Source organism: Leopardus geoffroyi, chromosome B4, assembly GCF_018350155.1.
Source record: "Leopardus geoffroyi isolate Oge1 chromosome B4, O.geoffroyi_Oge1_pat1.0, whole genome shotgun sequence".
NCBI classification, from domain to species: domain Eukaryota; kingdom Metazoa; phylum Chordata; class Mammalia; order Carnivora; family Felidae; genus Leopardus; species Leopardus geoffroyi.
The window spans coordinates 1034051-1061311 of NC_059341.1; the positions used below are offsets into that span (position 1 = coordinate 1034051).

Genomic DNA, 27261 nt, shown 5'->3' on the forward strand with positions numbered 1-27261 from the left:
CGGGCCACTCATGTGGTATTTGAGGTGTGCGGACGTGTACCTGAAGTTGCATATTTTCCAATTATAAACATGTAACAGAGAAAGAGGAACTTCTGCTGTTTAGAAAACTTTGATTTTTAAAGGGAATATCCTAGATCTGTGAGATGGCCACAGCATATGGACACCTAGACACTCCCTTGCCCTGGTTCCCGTGAGAGTAAAAGATACGCGTTAGTAGCTACGGTGTCTTTTTGGAGGGAAAATACATTTTGTATTGTTATTTGGCTTGATACAGAGGCTCTGAATTTGGAGAAAGGTAATGGAGTAATGCAGTGCACCACAGGCACGTTTTCCGCCACCCACTGTTTTTCTCTCATTTTCTGAGCATTATCCAGATGTGAAGGTCTTGTCTCCAGGGCAAATAGGGACGTATGTGGTATTTTACTTCTTTAAAAATAATCTTGTTCTGACCTTCTTAAAGTGGCAAGGATTTAATTATTTGGGAGTAAGTGTGTCTGTGAGGGAGTACTGCCGTGAAGTAATATTTTGAAGTAATTCTGTGTGCGTTTTTACTTTGAAGCATTTTGAATATACAGAAGATAAATTAGTTACCCAGCCTTAATGAATATACATTCCTTTTGCTAAACCTGAGGGAAAAGTTGAAATTTGTGGTGAGTCTGCTGTGATGGCGTAGTTACCGTCAACTCTGTTTTTCCAGTTCGTCCCTTTGAGCTTCAAGTTACGTAGCATGACATCCCCAGCGAGATTAACTACAAGTAATAAAGCAGATCCAGGCTTGCTGCTGTTTCTGCTTATTGGAAAACTTTGTTATTCAAAAAATACAAACATTGATTACATTTTCTTGTGTTTCCTTTGATAACTCCAGAGTATAAGTGCTTAGTTAAAAAAATTTTGTTGTTATGTATTATCTAGCTTATTAGTTTCTAAGTTTTTAATAAATTAACATCAGAGTTTTCTTCGAAATGTATTGTGAGACTATGTTCTTGCTCGTCCTAACTTCTTGTTATATTATCTTAAATTATATTGTTTATTCTTGTGGACACAGCCTGTGTGTACAATGTATATGGTCTTAGAATTCAGAAACTTTGTGACCATTTCTGAAGTAGAAGATGAACAGATTGTATAAAGTTGTCCCTTACTAGGAATAGTAAAATACAAGATTTGGACAAAGGGAAGGTTATATACAATAATACTCTGCTTTAAAAAAAAAATGTATTAGATATAAAGTGCCCTTTGTTTTAGATACTAGAAACTTATCTCAGTGTATAAGAAACATATTCATGATCTTTATTGTGCACATTGAAGAATAATAACGTAAGATGTTACCTGAAGGTTGAAGAATGAATCTGATCCCAGAATACATTCTGATCCGTGCCGTAGTGTGTATTCTTGGCAGTAACACTGAGTGTGTGTGCAGCAAGGAGGCCTCGTTACTTGCCTCCTGACTCAGCCCTGAAAGGCAAGTAGTGTGTACGTGGTGGGATGGTGGGAAACGCACGCGCGTTCAGCAACCAAGAGGTCTTCCCTTCCTGGGTGGCTGAGGACAGGTCGCTGGTGTCTGTCGGGAGGGATGCCTGACCGTCTAACGTTAGAGAAACTTGTGAAAATGTTCACACGTGTTTTTACAAAGATAAATAGCTTGCATTGTGAAAAAAGCCCTTTCTGGTCTTGTTGGGGTAGTTTAGATTGTATGTTAATGAGAACGATAATTAGGGTGAGAGGTGTAAGCATCACTTTGTCATTTTGTTGTGCTTCTCTGTCATGAACACTGAGTAATTCAGTCTTTTGTGGGGCCTCTTCGCAGTAGTGAAGGGGTCAGCATTTTTAAAAACAAAGAGTTAATAGGTATTCAGAGTGTAGTGGGCATTTGGAAGCAACACGTGACGTGATTTGTTACGGTGTTGATGAGCTGCATGTGCTCTGCTTCCAGAATTCTGCCAGAAATGCGGTTGCCATGAGTATTGAGCGGTGACCTTGTGTGGTTCCTGTCCGAGCGGGGTGGGTGAGGGAGGAGTGTGGTTCCACTAGTTCATTTCTCCTCACAGTGACGTCTGTGTCACACACAGCAGGAGGCTTGGAAACTGAACCGTACTGCCACTTCCTGTGGGGCAAGCTGTGCACGTTCCTAACCGCTGCGTTCTTGAACATCCGAATGGCACCTTGCGCCAGCAGAAGCCCTTTTCTGTGTTGGGAGGGACGGTTCTGCTAGTGTGGGTGGGGGAGGGGCTTTCAGAAGGAAAAAGAAGACGAGGAGTTTGCGTTTGTGCAAGTCCTTTGGTAAAATGCAGACCGAGTCAGATGGAGCCTGTCGGTATCACTGCCGGAAGAGTCCGCCTTCATACACATTTCTAGTCGCTCTCTGCAGCGGAGGATGGTTTGAACGTTCATACCCGAATTGATGGAACAGTGGACTGTGTTGTAATGTGTTTATACTAAATAAGAATGAACTTTGACTCATTTTCAGGGCTTCGCCGAATCCGTGTTCCAAACAGCTGTTTAACACCACTGATTTTTCTTTCTCGTTTGATTTTACAGTGTCATTATTCTGATGAATCTCCATTATTCTGATTTGCTTAAAAGCTGAAAAGCCATTCCTTTTCTCTGAGAACAGTTTAAAAAGCAAACTCTGAAGAGTTGTTTGTGTTTAATTAGTTTCTTGCTCACGCACTTTCTATTTTTCCTTGTAAGAGAAAGTGAGACTTGTTTGCCGTGTGTATCGTACGAGACGATGCCTCACCTTGTGTGCACCTTTGTGGTTCTCCTGTCTGTTCCCGTCAGACTGTGAGCTGCCCGAGGCCAGGGCCTGCTGTCGCTCTGTGTGTGTCTCCTGGCGCAGCGCCGGCACCGAGCACGCGCGCAATAAACACTGTTGGACAAACCTCATCTGTTAGAAGTGTCGTCTTTGGATTCCTCCCCACCTTGGGCTCTTTTCCTCCTGATAATACGTGGTTGGTGTAAATTACCAAAAATGGGAAAAAATGAAAGTTCCCCAGTAATAAAAGGTAGTGTTAAGGGTGTGGGTTTACCTTCCTGACTTCTTCATGTCCTGGTAGCTTTTTTTTTTTTTTAAAGAATTTGGAAATTTTGTCGGCTGGTTTGGATTTGTGGAAGACACTCGCAGTGTGTAAATAGGCCCCTCTTCTTCGTCACGGGAGGACACACGTGGTTTGCGGGGGGTCGGGGGTCTTCTGAGAGGCCTTAGGACGGCCTTCGTTGTTGCTTTGTGACACCCAGCTGGAGGGATGCTGCTGTTTGCGCTTTTGTTGTGTGCCCTTAATGCTTTAAATATCCTGTTCAGGGGTGTATGACGTTCAACACATCTTTTTCCGTTTTACCTTTTTTAACTTAAAAACATTCGGTTAGTAAATCGTCTACAATGCTCCTTCCCGTCACGGTTTTAGATCGTCTCCAGCTTCAAGACCACCACGTCGAGGGCCGTGTGCCAGCTCGTGAAGGAGTACATTGGCCACAGGGATGGCATCTGGGACGTCAGCGTGGCGAGGACACAGCCCGTGGTGCTGGGCACCGCGTCTGCCGGTAAGTCCACAGCCAGTCGCTCTGCTTGTCGGGCGTGACAGCTGGTGCAGATGACTCCCTGCAGGGTGGGTGGCAGAGTTGGCGCTGGAAGCCGGCGGGAGGCCGAACAGTCCTTGAAACCAAAGCACTTGGCCTTGTTGTGCTCCGTCAGGCCTTGCTACTGTCAGCAGGTGTGACGTCAGGTGTCCGGGTGAGCAGGTGCTGGCTCCATGATTGGGCCACCTGTGTTTACGGCAGCATAAGGTAGAATGTCTTTTGAACAGGCGAGGTACTTTCTCGTTACAGTCGAGCGTGTGTCTGCTTGAGTTGTGAGGTACGGCCCAGGGAAGGGCTGTGCGGTCTCTGAAGGGGGCTAGCTGTTCTAGGATTTAGGTGGAGGCAGGGGTGCTGGCAGCCCTTTCAGCCTGTGGGACTCCCGGGGCAGGTGTTAGAGACCCTTTTCTCTCATTAAAGAAAAGATAGGTTTTGAAAGCTATCCAAGGTGCATAACCTAATAATACCCTTTCCGACCAAAATTACTGAAGTTAAAAATGGTGCTCACTTATTGAAAATGATTTTTCCAGGTACTTAGTAGATTGTGCTTTTTTTTTTTTTCTTCTTTAAGTTAGTTTTGAGAGAGAGAGAGAGTGGGGGGAGGGACAACCACAGAGAGGGAGAAAGGATCTGAAGCAGGCTGTGTGCTGATAGCAGAGAGCCTGATGCCGGCCTTGAAATCATGAACCTCAGATCATGACCTGAGCCGAAGTCGGACACTCAACTGACTGAGCCACCCAGGTGCCCCACTAGATTCTGCTTTGTTTTGTTTTTGAAAAAGTTTATTTATTTATTTAGAGAGAGTGAGTGAGAGGCAGAGAGAGAAGGAGAGAGAATCCCAAGCAGGCTCCATGCTGTCAACACAGAGCCTGATATGGGGCTTGATCCCACAAACTGTGAGATCATGACCTGAGCCGAGATCAAGAATCAGAAGATTAATTGACTGAGCCACCCGGGTGCCCCTGATCTGCTTTTTAATCGAAGTAGAAAATTTTACAGCAGATAGAACCATGAATGAAGAGAGTTGACTTGTTTAAAATTATGTTCACTTGTGAGCACTCCCCAGTGTTTTAGAAATTCCCTTGCAGTTAAAAAGAAAGAATGAAAGGGTCTGTTTCTGCTATCTCTGAGATCTCGTTTGGATAATTGACATTTATTTTTCAGATTTTCTATTCTGTAAGAGGAAAGGCCCAAACGCATACATATGATCTCAAATAATTTGTAACTGGAGTTTTGCATTTATTTACTGTGTGATGATCTGGAAAGTGTTAATTCAACAAAACAGTGAAGCTGTGATGGGTTAGAAGGACCCTGGTGAGGTGCAGTCAGTGTGACCATGTGCCATGAGTCCCAAGTCCCTGGGTATCTGTTTGCCACCCCCTTGACCCGGGACAGGTCACCCACTTCTCCTGTCTTGGAAACGTGGTTTCTGATCTACAGTCGGAAGAGATACTAGTGGTAATGTAACTTCTCACTTTCATTTGAAGACTGTAGAGTTGGTGGTGGGTCAGTCACTCCTGTTCTTTGGATCTTGCAGATCACACGGCCCTGCTGTGGAGCATAGAGACAGGGCGGTGCCTCGTCAAGTACTCAGGCCACGTGGGGTCAGGTGAGTGCTCCGGGGCGGGCTGTGCCTTGTGCTGGGAGGGCACTGACCTGGCTGCCCGCCGGGCGGGCCCTCGCGCCGGGCGGACGGGGGCGCTGCCTCTGGCAGGGAGCCTCAGGAAGGGACTGCTCCGCTGCCCTGCACGCAGAGCAGGACCTGTCTGCACTTCGTTTACGGGCGCCTAGAAAGCCACCCGTCGACAGCTTTGGAACTGAAGTGTGGACATCGTCTGCGATCGTGTACTTGTTTTAGAGGTTCTCTTGGCGTGTGCTCTGCGCGTGTCAGGGCCCAGGGAGGGATGCCGTGTATCCCGGGCTTCCTGCCGCACCTCCTGTTGTCGCCGGTATGGCCGCTCGTCCCCTCCTGTGAGCCGCCCCTGCACGCTCCCTTGTGTCCTACCGCGTCTCTCTCACTTCCCTCAGGGCGCCCGCTGTGCTTCCCTCCTCCTGGCACGCCCTCCACTCCGGTGCCTGTCGGCTGCTTCCTCATTCACTCTCCCCTGCCCAGCCACCGCCGCACCCCTGCCCTTCATAGACAGCCCGGGTGTGCCTGCCCTCCGCTTCTTGGGCTTGGGTGCCAGCCCTTCCCTGGGTGGGGGACGCATCTTGTCCTGTCTGGGCTGTGACCCACGCTTTCCCCTTTTTTCGGGTCTCGTTCCCACGGGGTCCCTCAGCACGTGAGTGTCTTCAGTCCGCTGCGGGATGGTGCCCAGGCGGGGGAGGCAGTGCTCACGGCGCAGGGAGGCCCTGTGGCTTGTTTCCTCCGCATGTTTATTCCTTGAAAGCGTTTGTAAAACGAAACACGTGCACATCATCGGAAAATTCAGGGGGTATTAGCCAGCCCGTGTAGACAGTTACAGCACTTTGCTCCCTGCCCTCTTTACTCCATTTCACTTCCCTGAAGGGAACCACTGTCGACAGCGAATACGTAAGTATTCTGCTCTTTTCTTTCGTTTTTCAAGTAGTCTCTACCCCGTTGTGGGGCTCAAACTCACGACCCTGAGATCAGGAGTCACACGTTCCTCCAGCAGAGCCAGCCGGGCACGCCCTTATTCTGTTTTTCGAAGTAGCCTATTGTATTATTTCTGAGTGTTGGAGTTTTAGACAAGTGCTTCCTCCTGCTGGAAGGAGGGCCGTCTCCCTCGCCTCGGATGAGATCCTCCTCCACTCTTGTCCTCACCAAGTGGTGACAGCACAGTTCTCGTTACTCATGGCGACGTGCGTATTGTTCACAGCTGCTTGTAACGTGCCTTGTTTTTTCTTCCTCCTCGTTTCTGCGTCCATCCCTGACTCGTCCCTGTGCTCCTGTGTGACGTGCCTTTCTGGTGGCCATACTCGGTGCGGCATCTCTGTTCCTTTGTTGTCCCTTCCCTGGAGCTTCCCCTCTCGCTGGACGGCCTGGACGCCCAGCTCTTCACCGGCCACCCTGCGCGCCTCTCTCCCGTGTCCTCTTGCCGCAGCACGTGGGGTGCACACCGCCCTGGGCGTCAGGAGGCTGGGTGACGGGAGGTGGAGCGCTGATGTCTGGCCTTCCCTTCTGGGGTGCTGTCCTCACAGACACCGTGTCTGCATTCTCGTGTCCTGGCTTTGGTCTTTCCGCTAGGTGGTGTTGCAGTGACGTGGCCAAGGTCCCGTTAGCCTGAAGGGAGTGGTTCTCCCCGCCTGGGATTTCTATGAGCATAGCTCACTGCAGGTGGTTTGCCGTGTCTGTCCTGCCTCGTTGCGGCATCACCTGCACAGAGGACCCTCCTGCGTCTTGTCCCCTCTGCCTCAAGAGTCACGTGCTGGGCTTTGTGGCTGCCCCTGCCCGACCCCCAAGTAGAGCCCTCTTGTGCGGGGGATGGTGCTTCTTCCTGTTTGTTGTTCTTTTATGTTTGTGGTAAAGTTAGGCACACAAACCATTTAAAGATCGGGTGCCTCTGAAGCTTGCTGTGGAGAACATTGGTCTCTGGTGGCCTCTCCCTTTCTGCTCCCGGTGTGGCCTCTGGGAATTGAGTTAGCCGCGTGTTGGGGGTGCTGCGCATCTTTGGAGAAGGTGCTGGCGGGGCTCACCTTCCTATTCTGCCTCAGCCACGGTCAGCAGACCCTCTGCCGGGGGACGGGGCGCAGTTTGGCTGCAGCCCGCCCCCTGCCGGGCGGCACCTGTGCGCACGTGCAGGCCCGTCCCCATTCAGTGGCGCCGTCCCTTTGGTGAGCTGGCGCACGGTGTGCGTGTTGCAGCTGTGACAGTCGTGAAGCGCCCGCTGTGTGCCGGGTTCCCGGCCGAGTGCTCCGCACGTGCTCTTTCACGAAGCATGTGTCACGGCTGTGAGGGCCACCTGTGGCACTGGTGGCGTGTTCAGGTTTGCACGGACGTCGAGGTGAGAGGTGGCCACGGAGCTTGCCACTTGCTCCTGGCCCTAGGGGCATCCTGCCGTGTGTGTGTGTGTGTGTGTGTGTGTGTGTGTGTGTGCGTGCGTGCGCACAGGGTCATGACAGCTTGCTGCCGGTCCTGAGGAGGCTGTGGTGTCCACCTGCTCCTCCCACACTTACCCGCAGTCTACACTCGCTGGACTTTGCATTTCCTCAGGAAAAGAGAATTCCCAGTGGTGTAGCTGGCGGAATCTTTCTGAAAGAACTTGCTTCATTTTCTGGAACTTTCTGTGCACTCTGTCCTGTCGTGTGTTCGCTGTGTGGGTGTGAGTGCTGGCTCCCTCGCAGGGTGGTCCCAGCAGCCAGGCTCCGGCCTCTGCACACTCTGGCTCCTTCTTCTGTGCACCCCAATCCTGCTCCTTCTTCCTGCGAAGCACCTCGGTCCTCCCCCAGCTGGAGGAGGGGACCGTCCGTGTGGATCCTGACTCTCTCTGAGCTGGCGAGGCCTGCCGCCTCTGCTCCCGGGGTCTCCTGGAACAGGACGGGAGGGAGGGTGGGCAGTAAACAGTGTCCCTGGTGTGGTCTGTCCCCATCTGTTGTCACAAGTGTGGTTTCTCTTTCATCCTGATTCATTTTTCACTCGAGAGGACTTCCTTGTCTACAGAAAGAAGTAGATCATTGGTGTTGTTTTCCTGTATGTCTTATGTGTCAGTCATTTGATCATTCATGTTCAGTGAGTTTTTCACGCATCTCTGCATTTATCCTTAGGTTGATTGGGTGGGAGGATCTAATATTGAACATTAAGTTTGTTTAATTCTTAAAGTTACCTTGTAATGCACGTTGTTATGAGAAATGCTGATGATATGTCACTATTTTATACCTGTTTTGTAATGTTTTTGTTTTGCAGTAAATTCTATCAAGTTTCATCCATCAGAGCAGTTGGCTCTTACTGGTATGTTGATCTTTTTCTTCTTTATTGAAGAAAGTTATAGATAATTTAAAAATAGCCCTAGTCGTTCCTTTCTCGTTGGTCCCTTCCGTAAAAGTCAGATCATCATCTTATGAAATACTTGAGGGTTGGAGGAAGGAGGACACATCAGGTGGCACTTGTTTCACCTGTGGTGTATTGTCAGGTGAGCTTGGCTCTCCTGGGAGACTGCATGTGACCCACCCTGAGCTGGTTTTTGCGAAGCCCTTGGTGGTTGCCCACTTTCTGCTCGCGCCACAGAGGGAACTTGGTTTTCTGAACACCTGTCATTACTGCGAGTTCCTAATCCTGCGTGCATCTGAAACAGAGGAGGGCAGAAACAGTAGCCCAGGTCACGGCAGTCTGCGGGGCCAACGTTTTTCCTCCTTTCTGGGCGCTCCTCAGTGGTGGCCGCGTGGTTTTGCCGTGATTTTATATAGTAGTTTGTACAACAGCTTCATTGTTGAACTGAGGAGTCTTCCAGTAAAATTGCCTGACTGTAGACTCCTGTGACTTTGGGGGACACTGACAGTAATCTCGAGGGGTAAATGTTTAGAGAGAGTGGAGGTCAGCACGCTTTTTTTGTAAATTATCGTAACTAAACGTTCTCATCTTTGACAGCCACATGGTCCATGTCACAACCACTCAGCTGTGTTAGTGTGAAAGCAGGAGAGGTAGTGCATGGGTGAGTGGCTGTGGCCCGTGGGCCAGATTCTGCTGACCCTGGGGTAGAGGGTGAGAGTGGGGCCAATCAGGTGCTTTTCCATGTGAGCAGAATATGGTGGGTCTGAACAGGCCTTGACCACAGCTAGTTGATGCCCAAGTAAACACGTGGGGAATAAAGTAGGTGAGAATTTTCCACTTCATGAAATCGGTGAGTGATTGTGAGGAGGGAGGGTGGAGGGGAACAGTGATGGCCAGAGTTGGGGCGAGGAGGGAGGGTGGGGGAGACCGGTGATGGCCAGAGTTGGGGTGAGGAGGCAGGGGAGAGGCATGCTCGATGGAGGTTTGCACGTGGGGCAGGAGAGCTAGCAGGGCAGGCAGTGAGCTCGTCTGACAACTTGAGAAATGTGTCACTGTCCACACGTGGCCGCTTTGGGGAACCTCTTAGCCACAGAGGGAAGCGAGGTTCAGACGGTACCTTGTGAGGGTAGCTGGAGATGCCCGCCCTGCACGTCTGTGTGCCCTTCCCCGGCCCTTCTCCCTGTCCCATGTGCACAGCACCTGGCACACCTGGCCGGTGGCAGCAAGGTCCCAGACCCGCGGGGCCCAGCAGGCTGTGAGCCCACTGATGTTGGGCGCAGGGGAGGACGTATTTGTGTGGGGCTCACTTTTCTCAAGTACTGTTCGGTTTATTTAGCTTCGATAGATGGACAGGATAACCTGTACTTGTAAGTGTTGCCTGAACCTTCACAGCTTTTCACCGTAAAATGAAAGGAGGGGGTATTTTTAACCACCATCTTAATTGTGTGCACTTAGCCTGTTGTCAGCAGCATCATGCAGTCTCAGAAGCAGCTCTCGATCATTGAGTTACAGAAGTCTGATGACGCTTGGCCAGAACCTAGCAGAAAGCTTCTTATACCTGATGTGCACTGTGGGTAATTGTGCCCTGATTTCTGTCCTCAGCTTCTGGAGATCAGACCGCCCACATTTGGAGATACGCCGTCCAGCTGCCAACGCCCCAGCCTGTTGCTGACACCACTGTAAGCAGCACCTTTACTTACCATGAAAGCGCCACTTGGGGTATGTTGTAGGGTTCTGGACACTTGCAAAGTTTAGGACAAATTTGTATGGTCTCTTAAAAAAAATTTTTTTTTTTTAAATGTTTATTTATTTTTGATAGAGGGAGAGTGCGAGGTGGGGAGGGCAGAGAGAGAGGGAGACACAGAATCTGAAGCAGGCTCCAGGCTCTGAGCTGTCAGCACAGAGCCTGATGTGGGGCTGGAACCCATAAACTGCGAAATCGTGACCTGAGCCGAAGTTAGATGCTCAACCGACTGAGCTACCCAGGCGCCCCCAAATTTATATGGTCTTACAGACTTTAGAGTTTAGAGTTTGAAGCCCTAACTGCCCCCCCAGTGTGGCTGTATTTGGAAGTGCGGTACTGACGCTGGGGTCCTGTTGGCATAGCATTAGTGTCCTTCCTCAGACACCAGTGAGCTTGCATGTGTTTCCCTTCCCTGCTGTACCTGGGAGCTGCCATGTGAGGATGTAATGACAAGCTGGGAAGGCTTGCACCAGAAACCGAATAGGCCGCACCTTGATCCCGGCTGTCCGGTCTTGGTGTTTTGTTCTGGAAGCCTGAACAGAGGACAGTGTCGAAAGTGAAGTTCCTTGTTCTCGCCCCCCTTTCCACAGCTAGTAAACGTTGGCCGTTAATATTTAAAAACTATACAATTAGGTCACGTTTCTTAATGTTTTATGTGTTTTAGACCACGAGTCTGTCTTTCACGTAAGGTGAACTGGGGGCGCCTTGGTGGCTCAGTCGGTTGAGTGTCAGGGTCTTGGTTTCGGCTCAGGTCATGATCTCACAGGTGGTGAATTGAAGCCCCATGTCAGGCTCTGTGCTGGCAGTGCGGAGCCTGCTTGGGAGTCTCCCTCTTCCCCTCCCTCTCTGCCCCTCCCCTGCTCTGTCTCTCTCTCTCAAAACTAAATGAATTAAATAAACAAACGTAAAGTAAACTGTGTAAGTCAGTGTGACATCATCTTCAAGGAGGTAAAGGCAGGTGGTTGACAACGGGTTGCATCTTAAGAAGAAGGATGGGTGGATTTAGACCATAAAGCCTTCAGTTAGCTTTTTTCCGCTCGGATGTAGTTGTTCCCTTCAGCCCAACACCGTTTCTGGTCACACAGAGGCCTCGGGTAGCCTTCTCCTTGCTTCTGTCGCAGGAGAGCCGAGGGGTCACTCAGCCTGGCCCTGTGCTCTCCCGTGGGCGGACACGGCACCGGGCAGCGCGGAGCTGGGGATGCACTGTGGCCGGAGTTGCCAGGAGGACGGCACTCGCCCTCTGGCCGTGCTGTTTCCGTCTTGGAGTGTTGTGTTACTTGTTTCTTTCTTTGAAACGTTGTAAACATTGTTCTCTTTGGAGATGGATTAAGTAATTACAGTGATGAGTAGGAATTGTCTTCAGTGGGGAGATCTAAACAGTTCGTTTTTATTTTTATTTTTTATTTATTTTTTGAATGATTATTTTTATTTTTTAATATTAAATTTATTGTCAAATTGGTTTCCATACGACACTCAGTGCTCATCCCAACAGGTGTCCTCATCAGTGCCCATCACCCACTTTCCCCTCTCTCTCACCCCCCCCCCCGTCAACCCTCAGTTTATTCTCAGATGTTTTTAAGAGTCTCTTACGGTTTGCCTCCTTCCCTCTCTGTAACTTTTTTCCCCCTCCCCCTCCCCCTCCCCCATGGTCTTCTATTAAGTTTCTCAGGATCCACGTAAGAGTGAAAACATATGGTGTCTGTCTTTCTCTGTATGACTTATTTCACTTAGCATCACACTCTCCAGTTCCATCCACGTTGCTACAAAGGGCCATATTTCATTCTTTCTCATTGCCCTGTAGTACTCCATTGTGTATATAAACCACATCTTCTTTATCCATTCATCAGTTGATGGACATTTAGGCTCTTTCCATAATTTGGCTATTGTTGAAAGTGCTGCTGTAAACATTGGGGTGCAAGTGCCCCTGTGCATCAGCACTCCTGTATCCCTTGGGTAAATTCCTAGCACATTTTTATATTTATCTATCTATCTATCTATCTATCTATCTATTTATTATTTAAAACAGTTGACAATTTTATTTTCACATCTCACAATACAAATGAAAATTGCTTTTTTTTTTTTTTGTCCCGCTACTCCCTTGGAAAAACTATTCACTGTTTGATAGGAAGGGGGAGCAAGTCTTCCTTGTCATGCTGTTAGAAAACACCCAGAGTCACAGCACCATGATCTCCTGGTGAAGTAGAACAAGTAATACAAAATGGATATAAGGAGGTTTCTGTCTCTCCTTACCTGTCTGGTCAGGTCATTCCTGGCTAAGTGGGCACCATCGTGGGACGGGCGGGGGAGGTCTCATCATTGGGGGCCCCAGGCGTCATTGGCATGTAGCCTCCCATAGGCGGCCTCATTCCAGGAGAGGGTCCCTCTGGCATCATCCCAGGAGGAGGAGGGCCCCCCGTATGGGGTGCTGGCGTCATACCAGGGCAAAGAGGACCTGGGAGACAAGGGGGAGGTGGGATCATTGCTCCTGCAGACGGAGGACAGAGAGTGGAGCAGGAGGAACCTTTCCTTGCTGAAGTGCAGCAGTTGCTCTGTCCATCAGGCTCTGGGCTCGCTCCTGCATCCATTTCTGATAGTGGATCTTTCACATTCTCTTTGTGTTTCCTACTACCGCAGTGTGTCTTTCTCGCAGACGGAGAGTCATGGGTGAGGTATGTGTCGCAGGAGTCACAATAAAACTTAGGCATGTTGCTCTGCAGACCATTGGCCACTCTGTCGTACGTTTTTATTTTTAATTAAAATTTTTGTTTTAAATTTTAGAGAGTGCGAGTGCAAGCAGGGTAGGGGCAGACAGAGGGAGAGAAATCTCAGGCAGGCTGCACGCTCAGTGAGGAACTCGACATGGGGCTCAATTCCACAACCCTGGGATCACGACCTGAGCTGACATCAGTTAGGCGTTTAACCACCTGAGCCACCCAGGCGCCCCCTGAACAGTTCATTTTTAGTGGAGTGTTTTGTCTTTTATTTTAACATGTTTTTTTCCCTCGTGGAATAACCAGACTGTTATTTAACGTGGCCATTGGCTCAAGAAATAGTGCTGACAGATGATGAGGCAGAGGGGCCAGGGAGAGGGTTCAGCAAATGTGTTAACGTTGTATGGATTTGTTTTCAAAGGAAATAAGAAAAATTCTAGTTTTGGCAGACGGAAAAAATCACATATAGTACTTACATTATAAAAACGTAATATATTATTTACGACGTTAAATTGACCCTGTTTTCTTCTTTGTGATTTTGCTTGTGTTGGGTGCAGGGACTGTCTGTGATTGATAGTTGCCACCTCAGGCTTTTGGGGTGACTTGGGGCAGCCTGTGTCAGTCAGTGACGGAGCCTCGGAGGGTCCCGCGCAGCCTGTCCTGGAGATGGCACTTGTCATAAGCTCTCGCCGCCTGGGCTTGCCTCGGGTTGACTTAGCGGCTCGCCTGCATTTTAGAAGAAACTCTAGTCTGTTAAGATCCTTGTTCATTTTTGGGGCGCCCGGGTGGCTCAGTCAGTTGAGCGTCCGACTTGGGCTCAGGTTATGATCTTGCGGTTTGTGAGTACAAGCCCCGCATCGGGCTCTGTGCTGACAGCTCGGAGCGTGGAGCCTGCTTCGGATTCTGTGTCTCCCTTTCCATCTGCACCTCTCCCTTTTATGTTCTGTCTCTCTGTCTCTCTAAAATAATTAAAACATTAAAAAAAAAAAAGATGGTGGGGCGCCTGTGTGGCTCAGTTGGTTGAGCGTCCGACTTCGGCTCAGGTCATGATCTTGCGGTTTGTGAGTACAAGCCCCGCGTTGGGCTCTGTGCTGACAGCTCAGAGCCTGGAGCCTGCTTCGGATTCTGTGTCTTCCCCTCTCTCTGTGACTCCCCTGCTCACGCTTTGTCTCTGTCTCTCAATAATAAACATTTATTTATTTTTTTTTTTTTTCAACGTTTATTTATTTTTGGGACAGAGAGAGACAGAGCATGAACGGGGGAGGGGCAGAGAGAGAGGGAGACACAGAATCGGAAACAGGCTCCAGGCTCTGAGCCATCAGCCCAGAGCCTGACGCGGGGCTCGAACTCACGGACCGCGAGATCGTGACCTGGCTGAAGTCGGACGCTTAACCGACTGCGCCACCCAGGCGCCCCAATAATAAACATTTAAAAAAAAATTAAAAAAAAAGATCTTGTTCGTTTTCACCAGTACAGCTTTTTAAAATTTAGCTTGGACCAGAGAGTTTTAGTTAGCATCTACGAAGAAATATTTGATAAAGAAGTGTTTGGGTGGTGAGTGGAGACACTTTCAGATGGCCTGTCCAGTCACTGTGGGACCCCAGCTGTGTGATGTCGAGCAACTGCTTTAATTCACTGGGTGGCTTCACTTTCCCTGTTGAAACAGGAAGATCGAATCAGGTTACCCATGTGGCTTCCAGGGACCCTTCCTTCACGAGAACCGTGATTCAGTGGCTCCTTGGTCCTGTGGCTGCTCATGTTCGGGAGATCCACTTAGCATTAAGTCAGCAACGTTGGACATTCTCCTCCGCTGTTGCTGGCGGTCAGAATGGTTCAACTGAAATGGATTATCCCCAAGATGTGGGCAAAAAGCACACAGACCATTCTTACTCTCCTTCCCCTGCTCTTCACGTCAAGTGTTAAAAGAGCTTATAGGGGTGCCTGGGTGGTCAGTCGGTTGAGTGTCTGACTTAGGCTCGGGTCATGATTTTGCAGTCTGTAGGTTCGAGTCCTGCATTGGGCTCTGTGCTGACAGTTCGGAGCCTGGAACCTGCTTTAGATTCTGTGTCTCCTTCTCTCTCTGCCCTTCCCCCGCTCATGCTCTGTCTCTCTCTGTCAAAAATAAAAATAAACATGAAAAATTTAAAAACTTATAATTATTCGTGGATGCGACTTACTATCTTTGCATTTTAAAATACTTTCAATTCTTGTCTAGTTTGGACAAATGATTTCTGTGAAGGTTCCTATTGACCTTTCCATCGTGCGTCCCGAGAGCTAGAGCTCTCTGAAATGGGGGTCCCCTGGACCCGCTCTGAGGAAATCCCTGCATTCATGCTTACTTGTCACTTTCTCCTTCACAGTTCGCAGGGAAAGGCACAGCAGGTGCACCAGTTCTGTGTGCCAGCAGTGAGCAAAACTCTCCGGAATTTTGGGATTATCTTTGACGCATCTCTTCTTCCTCACCTGTTTTCCATCTTCCATTTCCATCTGTCTGTGACATCTCACTGCTTCTGGTTCTTCTGTAATTCTGGATGCACTCCTCTGTCCTGTCTCCCCGGCTACCCTTTATGTAACACTTACCCAGAGATCTCTGCTGAGCCGCGGCTCCACCCGGCACCCCTCTTCTGTGCCTGCCTGAGGCACTGTGCAGGCCGGCCCTGCCCGTCAGGGCCAGAGAGGGCCCGGGGGCTCCTCACGAGTGGCTGTGGGAGCTGAGGAACCTCGTGGCCAAGGGGCCATTGTTGGCTGGGGGAGAGCCCCGAATCACAGCATCCCCATGCGGCATCTCCAGGGACCACGTTGCTCTTCCTGTTGGGGTGCGGTTACCGGTCAGGGTCCTTTCTCCTGGAGCAGGTTACGCTCTTGGGGTCTGTCCTCATGCTGTTAGCCCGCAGGGGCCGTCACCTCTAGTCCCTGCCGAGGCTCCCCATTCCGGCCTGGCCACTCATGTTGTATCCTCTCTGCATGCACGAGGTCAGGAGTGGTCTTTCTGGACTTGTACTTGCCACCTTGCCAAGCCCTTTGCCAGTCTGTGGCGCCAGCCCAGACCGGACGCATTCGGTGTACCTCCCTCCCTGCCGGCCCGCTTGGCCCTCTTCCTGGGTGTTCTCCCCTCATCCCTCTTATGCTCTCCACCCTGCAGACCTCCCTGACTTTGCTTTGTAGTCTTTAGTGTGCTTTGAGATCGGTAACTCTGCATAACATGTGTGTTTAACTTTCCTGCTGGATGGAGAGTCCCTGTGCTCCCTGCATTTGACCTGGGAGTGCCCTGAGCGTGCACTCCTTGGCATGCTGCCTCCGGTGGCCGCTGCCCCCCTCCGTGACTTTCCACGGTCCTTACCCCCTCGGGTTTCCTACGCAGACCTCAGACCCTCACGCCGTCCGCACCCTCCTCTGCTTCTCTGTGTGTTCCTCCTGCTGTGGGGCCTCGCTCATTGGCATCCCTTCCATGCGGCCCGGCTCCCGGCTGTCAGTCCTTGGGCAGCTCCGTATGGAATGTGATCTGTGTCTCTCCCGCCGCCTCCTCTGAATCCACCTTTCCCACCTCCACGCCCGCGACTTTGCTGTTTGTGTAGCTTCTTGGGGCTTTGGCACCTGCTCTTCGGTTGGGAATGCTGTTCCCCTAAGTGTTTGTGCCTGGATCCCTTGTTTTCTTCATGCTCCAACTCAAATGTCACTTTAGCAGAGGGTCTTTCCCTGATAATTCTGTATAAAATAGCCCTCGCGACTGCCCATCCCCCCATCTGCTCCGTTTCTTAGTGCTTATTGCTGCCTGAATCTGTGTGTGTGTGTGTGTGTGTGATACATCCTTACGCTTTGTGCATGTGCCTGTGATCCGTATCCCTACACTGTGTGTACGTGTGACCCATATCTTTATACTGTGTGTGTACGTGTGACGTGTATCCTTACACCGTGTGTATGTGTGACCTATATCTCTATACCGTGTGTACGTGTGACACATATCTCTACACTGTGTACATGTGATCTATATTTCTGTACCATGTGCGTGTACATGTGACACATTTCCCTGTACTATCTGTGACATTACCACTCTAGCATGTGTGTTTACATGGCACGTATTTCCATACTAGCATGTGTATATGTATGCCATACATTGCCATACGAGTATGGATGTGTGTGTATGTGTGTGCACGCGCGCATACATATGCCCCTGTGTGTGGTCTGTCTTCCTCGCTAGCATGTAAACTCCGTGAAATGAGGACGTTTCCAGTCTCTGTGGCTCTAGTTCCATTGTTCCGCATGTCCATGTGAGACAGAGGTCATCTTTCTCTGCTGTGGGACTGGCGTGTGGTCTGGCGGTGTGTCAGCACCTGATATTTGTTGAATGAAAGATCGATATGTTTTCTTAAAGAGCTGAAGCCTTTTGTGTTTTCATTTTAGTTTTTGACAAAAGACCTTACAGGAAAATAAAATGAACTCATATCTGTTTCTATAGCAATAGAATTCTAAGTAGCCTTCTGAGAATTGGAGTGTTTCTTTTTTTATTGTGATAAATTACTGACTTTCAAATGTATTTTATATTTTAGTACATTGCTCCTAATATGTGGTAAAAATTTAAAATAAAATCATTTTATTTGCCATTTTATTGCTGACTGGAAATGGAATGTGGCTTATTGATGTCATAGTGGCCTTAATTTTGTTCTCTTCTTATATGTGGTCGTGGGTTTTAACCAAGTAGATAATCATGGAGTTGATAAACAGTCATCAAGCTGCAGATACTTGCCAGATACCGTGCTGTTGTTGGTCATAACGATGATCAAGTCCTAGAAAGACAAATGACAACAGTCTGATTGTGTAGCTGTGTCAGAAAAGACTCAAGATTCCCAGGGAATTTCTTCTCTGCTCTCACCATCAGCAGCAGATATGTGGCGAAGATGAAGTGGAGTGCTCCGATAAAGACGAGCCTGATGTTGACGCGGATGTGTCCAGTGACTGTCCTACCATCCGGGTGCCGCTGACATCTCTTAAGAGCCACCAGGGAGTGGTCATAGCCGCTGACTGGCTGGTTGGGGGGAAGCAGGCAGTGACGGCCTCCTGGGACAGAACGGCGAATCTGTTTGACGTGGAGACGGCGGAACTCGTTCACTCTCTGACAGGTACTTCAAGTGTTTGTGATTTCCAGTTGGCGTGCTTTTGATTTATGTGCATGTGTTTATATCTTACCTCGCAAATTACTTCTTGTCCAGGATTATTTTTAGTTCTTGTGGTACCCAGATGGTGATTTTTCAGGGACCCTTTCTAAATTACAGAACTGTTTGTTAGCTAAACCTATTTTATCTTTAAGGGATTTAACTGTAGCATGTAATACCTAGATATGTGAAAAATGGTTGTTCTGTCAGCTTCCTATTGCTTTGTAGCAAATTTCCAGAAACTTAGTGTCTTAAAATAACATGGATTTATAAGCTCATGGTTTCCCTGGGTCTGGAGTTCTGGGCACATGCTTGCTGGTCCTGTGCTCAGGGTCTTATGGGTGAAACGCAGGTGTGGTCTGAGGCTGTGATCTCATCTGAGGGTTAGGTTCTGTCCTCTTACTTACCGCTGGTGGAAGGATTCGTTTTGTTGTGGCGTATGGCTGAGGTCCCCATATGACTGAGGTCCTTGTTTTCTGGCGACCTGTCAGCTGGGGACCCACCACTCTCAGCATCCAGAGCGTGCCCTCATATCCCTCGTGGCCCCTTCAGAGATGTTTCCCCACACAGCTGTTTGCTGTGTTTTCCGCTTCCAGGAGAACATCTCTTTTCAAGGGCCTGCCTGATTAGGGCACGCCCACCTAGGACAGAGTTTCTTCTGGTTAACTTGAAGGCACTGATTTGGAGGTCTTAGTTACATCTGCAAAATCTGTTTTCCCTTTTAATGTACCGAGCTTACCAGAGTGATATCTCGTCGCATTTACAGGTTCTGCCCCAACTCAAGGGAAGGTATCCTCCAGGGTGTGTATGCCAGGGAAGGGGGTCACCGGGACATCTTAGCGTTATGCCCACTACAGACGTTTTTGCAAATTTGTCAGTAAGTGAATTTCCTCATTGAGTGTGTTAAAGATTATGTTTTACTAAGGGTTCCACATATTCTAGTGTTAGAAGTTACTCTGGAATTAAAGATTAAGAATTCGTTTGTTCACATATTTAGCCTGTTAGAGAGATTTGGCAGACCTTCTGACCATCAGCATCAGGAGGTGGGTCACGCTCGCACTCGTTTTGCTGATCCCCCTAAATGTGTGGATGAAAGGACTCCAGTTCCCGAGGGAAAACCAGTTCCACTGCGACCCCACCTGCTAGTTTTAAGTGACTTCTTATCTTTCCCTACTTGCATTCCCTTGTACAGTGACCATGAGCAGTAGAGACCATAAAGAGGTTTTGATTCTCGTGTTCTTAAGAAAGCATCGCTGTAACTGTGCCTACAGGTGGATGATCTTGCCTTTTTGTCATCTTTGGTTGTAGGGCATGACCAGGAGCTCACGCACTGTTGCACACACCCCACCCAGCGGCTTGTGGTGACCTCCTCCCGGGACACGACTTTCCGTCTTTGGGATTTCAGGGACCCTTCCATCCACTCCGTGAATGTCTTCCAGGGCCATACGGAGTGAGTCACAGTCATTTAGAGATCTCTCCTTAACTGTTCGCGAAACAAGTGTTGCAGGTGGATATTGAAACTTAATCCGTGTCTTCATCTCCAGTATTAACTTCCAGCTCCACGTCTTCCAAACTGGCTGCTCTTTCCCTAAACGTTTAGCTCCATTTGGGTATTTGTAAGACTTTAAAAGATTCAGTCACTGAAGTTCTCACAGGGAATTGGATGGTGGTAGGATGGGGCAGTGGGGAAGTCGGGAAACACTAGAGTTGGTGGCCCGCACAGCCTCTGCTGAGCGCCTGGCCAGAGCTGGGGAGGACACCCCCCCCCCCCCAACACCCCTGCCTGGCCATCTATTGGGCAGCTCAGGCATAGCTGTGCCTTAACAGAACTCTTACTTCTTTTTTTTTTTTTTTAACGTCTATTTATTTTTGAGACAGAGACACAACATGAATGGGGGAGGGTCAGAGAGAGAGAGGGAGATAAAGAATCTGAAACAGGCTCCAGGCTCTGAGCTGTCAGCACAGAGCCCGACACGGGCTTGAACTCACGAGCCGTAAGATCATGACCTGAGCCGAAGTCGGACGCTTAACCGACCGAGCCACCAGGCGCCCCCAGAACTCTTACTTCTTTCCAAAAACTTTTCTCCAGTCAGACCGTTCCCGATAAATCACATGACCATCTTTCCAGAGACATCCCCGCTCCCCTGCCGTGCCCCATCCCCTCCGTGAGCAGGACGCCCTTCCTGTCACACCTCCTGACTGTATCCTGTCACCTGCTCCCCATGCCACCGCTGCCCCTGCACGTGCCTCTCTGGACCGGACCGTCCCTGTGTCTGTCTCTCTGGCAGCGTGTGTCCTGAGCTTCTGCGTGTCCAGAAAGGTCCTGCGTGCTCACTAAACACTTGTTAATGAACGCATGCTTGCTCATTTGGTTGCTTGAAAATAACGGATTTTCTTCATTCCTTCTTTGGACGCACTCCCTAAACAGGCCTGTTTTATGTGTCTAACGTCAGATACGAAATTAGAGATTCGGTGTTGAGAATTTGTGCCGTGTTCACACGGAAACCGGACAGACAGAGGTCTTCAAGAAGCTTGGGGCCAGAAGGGAGGTGGTGTGCTCTGGGACAGGGGTGCGAGCGTGGCCCGTGTGTCCTGGGAGACTGTGACAGACTTCCTGCTGGCAGCTGGAGGGGCTGCGGCACCGGGACCGAAGGTCTCCGTTTGCAGTGGCTTATCTGGCGGCGCTGGTGCCTGCGTGCAGGGCACCTCTCGCCGCATCCCTGCTTTCACAGGTCTCGGTCCCATCCAGGGGACGGCTTCCGGTCAGGCCAGCCTGGACCATGCAGGGGGGCGGCTGTCCTCCGTGTGCTCTGAGGGCGGGCTTGCTCTGGGCCCCGAGGACGGGGGAGCCGTGTGCGGTCATGGGCGCTTGGGGCGAGCCGGGGCCCCGTGCGCACAGCCCTGCCCAGAGCCTGCTCGTCTCTTCTTCCGGGTGCTTTATGTTGAGGAGGCTCAGGCACACGTGAATTTGGAGGGAATCGTGTAGCGGCACCCCACGTACTCTGCTCCTGGCCTCACCGGTGGTGGTGTTTTCACCACATCGGTCGTGTTTCTGTGTGCGCACGCGGACATGTGCAGCGTCTGGACAAACGGCGCCCATGAGTGCTGTCTGCCGGGGCCCTGTGCCAGGAGCCGCCCTTGGCCTGCCGCTTCTCCCCTGCACTCCGAGCGCGTCTTTGGAGAGTTGTTGGGCGTTCCCCTGGAGAGGGTGGAAACAGTTCTGGGATGGCATCTGATACCCGGCCCACGTTCAGCTCTATCCCTGTTGTCGCTAAAATGTCTCTGATACATTGTTTTAGAATTCAGTCAGGCTTCATTCATTACATGCACTCATTTTGTTCTGTGGTCCTTTAGTCTAGGTTAGTCTTCTGACCATTTGTTGTTATTGTTTTTATTTTAAGTTTATGTATTTAGAGAGAGGGAGAGGGCGAGGGCAAGAGTGGGGTTGGTGCAGAGAGGTAGACTCCTAGGCCGGCTTCGTGCTGTCAGCACAGAGCCTGACTCGGGGCTCGAGCCCACGATCCTGGGATTCTGAGCCAAAGTTGAGAGTTAGATGCTCAAACAACTGAGCCCCCCAGGCGCCCCTGCTGTTATTTTTATGGCGTGGATTGTTTTTGTGAAGAATCTAAGCCATTCTCTGCTAGAATGTCCCACACTCTGCTTCTCTCCTGGTTGCCTTTTTGCCAGAAGTCTTCATAGCCACCATTGTGTGCTTTGTGTCCCCAGCAGAGCGTCCTGCTATCGGGGATGTGGGCCTGGAGCGCGGGGGCGTCTCCAGGTGTCCCTACCGCAAGATGTGTTTTCCACGTTGAAATGTGTGAAGTGGCGGGGAGACGTGAGCAGTCTTCTTCCCTGGTGACCTTTCATCCACTGGGTCTGACGTCCTCAGTGATCCTCTCCTGGGTCTCTTATCACCTCGAGTGTGTAGAAGTGGTGACCTTGCTGATTTTGGCCTTCTTTCCACACTCATCAGTTGGCGCTTTGTTCGTTAGTGTAGTTGAGGCTGCTGTAGGCTCAAGGATTATTCCACTTTGACGGTTGTAGGTCTTTGTTTTTGTAATTATTGTTGTTTCAGTTGTTCCAGACTCGGCTGCTGGGGCTTCTTAGACGTGCCCCTTCTGTCCTGAGCACTCATGACGTCTGGCGCAGGAGTCTGTCCCGGACTCGCTGCCACTTTCCCCATCCCACACTGGATGAGTGGCATCTGGGCCGAGCCTTGGGGGCTGGGCTGAGAAGGGCAGTGTGAACTTTATGTGAACAGCCCTCTGTGGCACCGATGGGAGCCTCCCTCCTGTGACACGGGAGGCCTTGCACACTGGGCACAGCACACATGCGGTCCTTACAGGGGGTCCGGAGCTCTCCTCCAGATGTGTAGAGGCCAACCAAGGCACAGGGAGCTTGGTGGGGGGGTTCTTGTGGGGCCCGACTCTAAGTGTGATTCCAGAGTCATTTTTCTGGGTGTTATTTAAAGTATCTTGTCACGTTCTGTTTTCACTTGCTTTTTTTTTTTTTTTTTTTTTTTTTTTTTTTAAAAATTTTTTTAACGTTTTATTTATTTTTGAGACAGGGAGAGACAGAGCATGAACGGGGGAGGGTCAGAGAGAGAGGGAGACACAGAATCCGAAACAGGCTCCAGGCTCTGAGCTGTCAGCACAGAGCCCGACGTGGGGCTCAAACTCACGGACAGTGAGATCGTGACCTAAGCCGAAGTCGGACGCTTAACCGACTGAGCCACCCAGGCGCCTAAGCTGAAGTCGGACGCTTAACCGACTGAGCCACCCAGGCGCCCCTTCAATTGCTTTTTTTGATTGAAAGTTTTTATTTTTATTTTCTGCAAAAAGAGCCAAGAATTTATTTGCGTTATTGGGTGTTGTTGGAAGTGTGTGTTTAGCGTTAAGACTATTTGTTTTTATTTTTTTATTTTTTTTTTAACGTTTTTTATTTTTGAGACAGGGAGAGACAGAGCATGAACGGGGGAGGGTCAGAGAGAGAGGGAGACACAGAATCCGAAACAGGCTCCAGGCTCTGAGCTGTCAGCACAGAGCCCGACGTGGGGCTCAAACTCACGGACAGTGAGATCGTGACCTAAGCCGAAGTCGGACGCTTAACCGACTGAGCCACCCAGGCGCCTAAGCTGAAGTCGGACGCTTAACCGACTGAGCCACCCAGGCGCCCCTTCAATTGCTTTTTTTGATTGAAAGTTTTTATTTTTATTTTCTGCAAAAAGAGCCAAGAATTTATTTGCGTTATTGGGTGTTGTTGGAAGTGTGTGTTTAGCGTTAAGACTATTTGTTTTTATTTTTTTATTTTTTTTTTTAACGTTTTTTATTTTTGAGACAGGGAGAGACAGAGCATGAGCGGGGGAGGGGCAGAGAGAGAGGGAGACACAGAATCGGAAGCAGGCTCCAGGCTCTGAGCCATCAGCCCAAAGCTCGACGTGGGGCTCGAACCCACGGACTGCGAGATCGTGACCTGAGCTGAAGTCGGACGCTTAACCGATTGAGCCACCCCGGCGCCCCGCGTTAAGACTTTTTGAATAGTAGGTCTGTCTTGTCTGCCACCCTCTGACTGTGCAGCGTAGGAAATGCTGGGGTCATGGTTCACATGTCTCTATGATTTGGGGTATATTTTTGTACCTGGTGGATGTGTGAAATAATGGTCGTTTCTGGAGAGATACACTGTGAGGAACATGATTGGTTACGAAGGGGTTCTTACTGTTTTTTTTTTAATGTTTATTTTTGAGATAGACACAGAGTGCGAGTGGGAGAGGGGCAAAGAGAGGGAGGCACAGAATCCAAAGCAGGCTCCAGGCTCTGTGCTGTCAGCCCAGAGCCCCATGCAGGGCTTGAACCACAAACTGTGAGATCATGGCCTGAGCCGAAGTTGGATGCTTAACCGATTGAGCCACCCACCCGGGTGCCCCTTTTATTGCCCTAAATGTTGGCTTTCTTTCTTTTCTTTTTTTAATGTTTTTATTTATGTTTGAGAGAGAGACAGAGCATGAGTGGGGGAGGGACAGAGGGAGAGGGAGATGCAGAATCCGAAGCAGGCTCCAGGCTCTGAGCTGTCAGCACAGAGCCCGACGCGGGGCTCGAACCCACGAACCGCGAGATCCTGACCTGAGCCGAAGTCGGACGCCCAATCGACTGAGCTACCCAGGTGTCCCAGGGATTCTTATTTCTAGCGTGGACCTGTGACAAGGTTTCTTTGGCTTGTTTTTCTCACGGGATCAGTAGTGGCGTAGAGCAGGCATGGAGCCGTGTCTGTCCCTGAGGCCTCTTGCATCTGGGTGCCCCAAGGCAGACGTTGGTGCTTTCGTTTTCTGTATGTGGTGAGGACACATGGACCTGTGAGTGAAAATGGAATAAGCGGACAAGCACTGCCCTTAGACCATGTGCATTTTCTCTTAACCAAGTTAGGGTGAACTAGCGTGTTTGTTGATGCGCAAGGTACGAAAGTAAGACTGTTCTCCCTTTGGCACTGATTTCCAGTGGTGTCAGAGAAGGGCACGTTTTACCTCCTCAGAGGCCTTGGGGCACTGGCACGGGCTGGCCGGGGGCTTGTGCGCTGTGCCCGCGGGCCGAGGCCCTCCTCTGCTCCTTCGGCCATGCCGTGGCCGGCGGCGGCAGGCGGGGGCCTCTGTTCCTGCAGGGTGGAGAGGCCGCTGCCTGGGGAGAGCCCGCACGGCGTGGCCAGCAGGTGGGGCTGCAGCCTTGCCTGATCCGTTAGCAGTGAGCCTCTGGGAGTTGCGGCCGCTCGGAAAAACAGGAGGTGGGATATTTTACAGGGGTTTTAGATGAAGACTCTGTTTAGTCGGTAGCTCTTGTTGTTTTGTTTTGTGCGTTTTTTTGTTATTTTGCCTCCGGCACGGGTTCCCTAGGTTTGAGCCCACGGGGACAAGGAAATCCGACAGAATACGGTACCTGTGCCAGTAACTACGTGTGCACCTACGGAGGGCGTGCTTTTATCAAACCAAACGCACAGCCTCGTTCCCGACCGAGAGCGGAGAACTGGCTGCTTTCGGACCGTGTTCGGTTTCCTCACTCACCTGCGACGGTCTGAGTGTGGCTTCTCAAACACGCTCGGGTCTCCTGCCTCCCCCAAGCCTTGGGTCTGTCTGACGGCCGCCGCCGCTGCACCGTCCGTTGCCACCCCAACCACGGCTGCTGTCACGGGCCCAAGGCCACATTTCCGACATCCAGCAGTGACTGCCCCTGTAGGAAATAAGTCATTTCGGTGCCTGCAGTGCTGTCTCCTAGACTGGGAGCTAACTCTTGGTTTTCCAGGGTGATTTTCTTGAGTCCTTTTAACCTTTCTTTTTCTTTCTTTCTTTCTTTTCTTTTCTTTTCTTTTCTTTTTTGTATTTTACTTTTTTAACGTTTATTTTGAGAGAGAGAAAGAACATGAGTGGGGGAAGGGCAGGGGAGAGACGGACAGAATCCCATGCAGGCTCCATGCTGAGGTGGGGTTCCATCTCACGACCCTGAGATCATGACCTGAGCCATGACCAAGAGTCGGATGCTTGACCAGCTGAGCCACCCAAGTGCCCCTAACCCATTTCTTTTCTGAACGTTAAAAGCACAACTCAGACATGCTGTTCCTTACTTGTTGGTATCATCTGAAGAGTTGTAGGTGGGACACACTCTCCAGAACATAGTCTCTTAGGGCATATTTTCATTTACAAGAAACTCAACACACATTCTCCAGTAAAGTATGTTGGAATCTAATATCTTATATAATGTGAGTAATTCACTTAGCTTTTCAGTGATTTTGAATTTCTGTATGTTGGGTTTTCTTAAGGCAAGATGTAGCTGTATAGGTTTTAAGATTATTTGTGTAGTTTTATAATTTATTTTAAGTTTATTTTGAGAGAGAAAGCATGAGCTGGGAGGGGCAGAGAGAGACAGAAGGAGAAAGAGAGAGAGAGAGAGATTGAATCCTAAGCAGGTTCATGCTGTCAGCATAGAACCCGACAAGGGGGCCTGAACCCACGAACCGTGAGATCGTGGCCTGAGTCCCAGTTGGACACTTAACCGACTGAGCCACCCAGGTGTCCCATCCTAGTTTGATAATTTGATTTCTCTGGGATCTGGGAGAGAGGTGACTGTTCTCCTCATGCTTCTGTGTGGATTCTGTGCCTTTTTGTGAAAAGAGAGTTTGAGGTGTAGTGCTTCACTGCAAGGGTACAAATCTATAGCCACACGGTTTCTCTGGAAATCTATGCTGCTGTTATTACTTCTTCACGTAAGCTCTGCCTAAGGTTCTTGTACACTTTTAGAAAGGACAAATAATGTTCTTTTCTTCTTTGTTGTGTTCCATGTGTATTTTTACTTTGTACTGCGAAAGCTGTTCATTATAATAGGAATTTTAGCATAATAGGATTTACTTAGTATAAATGTGTGTCTGTTACTATTTGACTATCTGCTGTAGTAGCAAGGGGTACCGATTTATATGAAGGTAAATATTAGATATTTTATGTAACAGATTGTTCTCCTAATAGTCAGGGATGAGGAATTGTAGTGTGTACTGTTCTCGGAAATAATAGAAATGGGTAACTGAAATATTTTGGAACGTCACAGGAATTTCAAACGCTGGCAGTTTGTTTTCATAGATTTTTGTCTTCATTGTCAGGAGGTGGAGCTGAAATCCAGTGCTTTTCATCTGAAATAAGCTAAATCCTTGTGTGTTGACGAGTTTCTCCCCTGACGGGATGATTGAGTAGGTGAGCTGTTTCAGGCAGTGTCGTTGTAGGACGCCCTGCCCTCCCTCCTGGGATGCAGTGGCACTCTCCCGCCGGCCTAGACGCGGGCACACCGGTCATCCCAGCTGGACTCTTACCACGTGGGCTGTGTGTACAGAGGTGCGTCTGCAGGAAGCTTTTGTGGTACCCAAATTTACCTTCAGGTGAGATCCACGAAGTGTCCCTTGAAGGCGGCACGAGAGCTGCCCACGAGGATTGCACTGCCCAGTACAACTGCTTCTCTGGGGGGCCTGGTGGACCACCCCCACCCCCACCCCCGCCTCACGTTTTTCTTATGTTTTGTTTTGTTTTGCTTTGTTTTGCTTTGTTTTGTTTTGTTTTGTTTTGTTTCAGTTGCTATAAAAAGGGACTGACAGTTGAGGCAGTCACTGGTCATT

General features: G+C 49.7%; 1 protein-coding gene and 1 pseudogene across 8 annotated transcripts in view; one reads left to right on the forward strand and one right to left on the reverse strand.

Moving 5' to 3' along the window:
* The window catches only part of WDR37 (WD repeat domain 37), a 64757-nt gene that overhangs the window by 21844 nt on the left and 15652 nt on the right, over positions 1–27261 (forward strand). For 5 of the 8 annotated variants that reach the window (XM_045465014.1, XM_045465012.1, XM_045465017.1 and 2 more), the window contains 6 exons: positions 3402–3537; positions 5108–5179; positions 8435–8479; positions 10121–10197; positions 17850–18090; positions 19432–19573. In XM_045465014.1, coding sequence (XP_045320970.1) covers positions 3402–3537; positions 5108–5179; positions 8435–8479; positions 10121–10197; positions 17850–18090; positions 19432–19573 — 713 coding nt within the window. The remainder of the gene's footprint in view (positions 1–3401; positions 3538–5107; positions 5180–8434; positions 8480–10120; positions 10198–17849; positions 18091–19431; positions 19574–27261) is intronic. The other 3 variants (XM_045465013.1, XM_045465016.1, XM_045465019.1) reach the window with 1 other exon arrangement.
* On the reverse strand, positions 12509–12987 carry LOC123591173 (annotated as a pseudogene).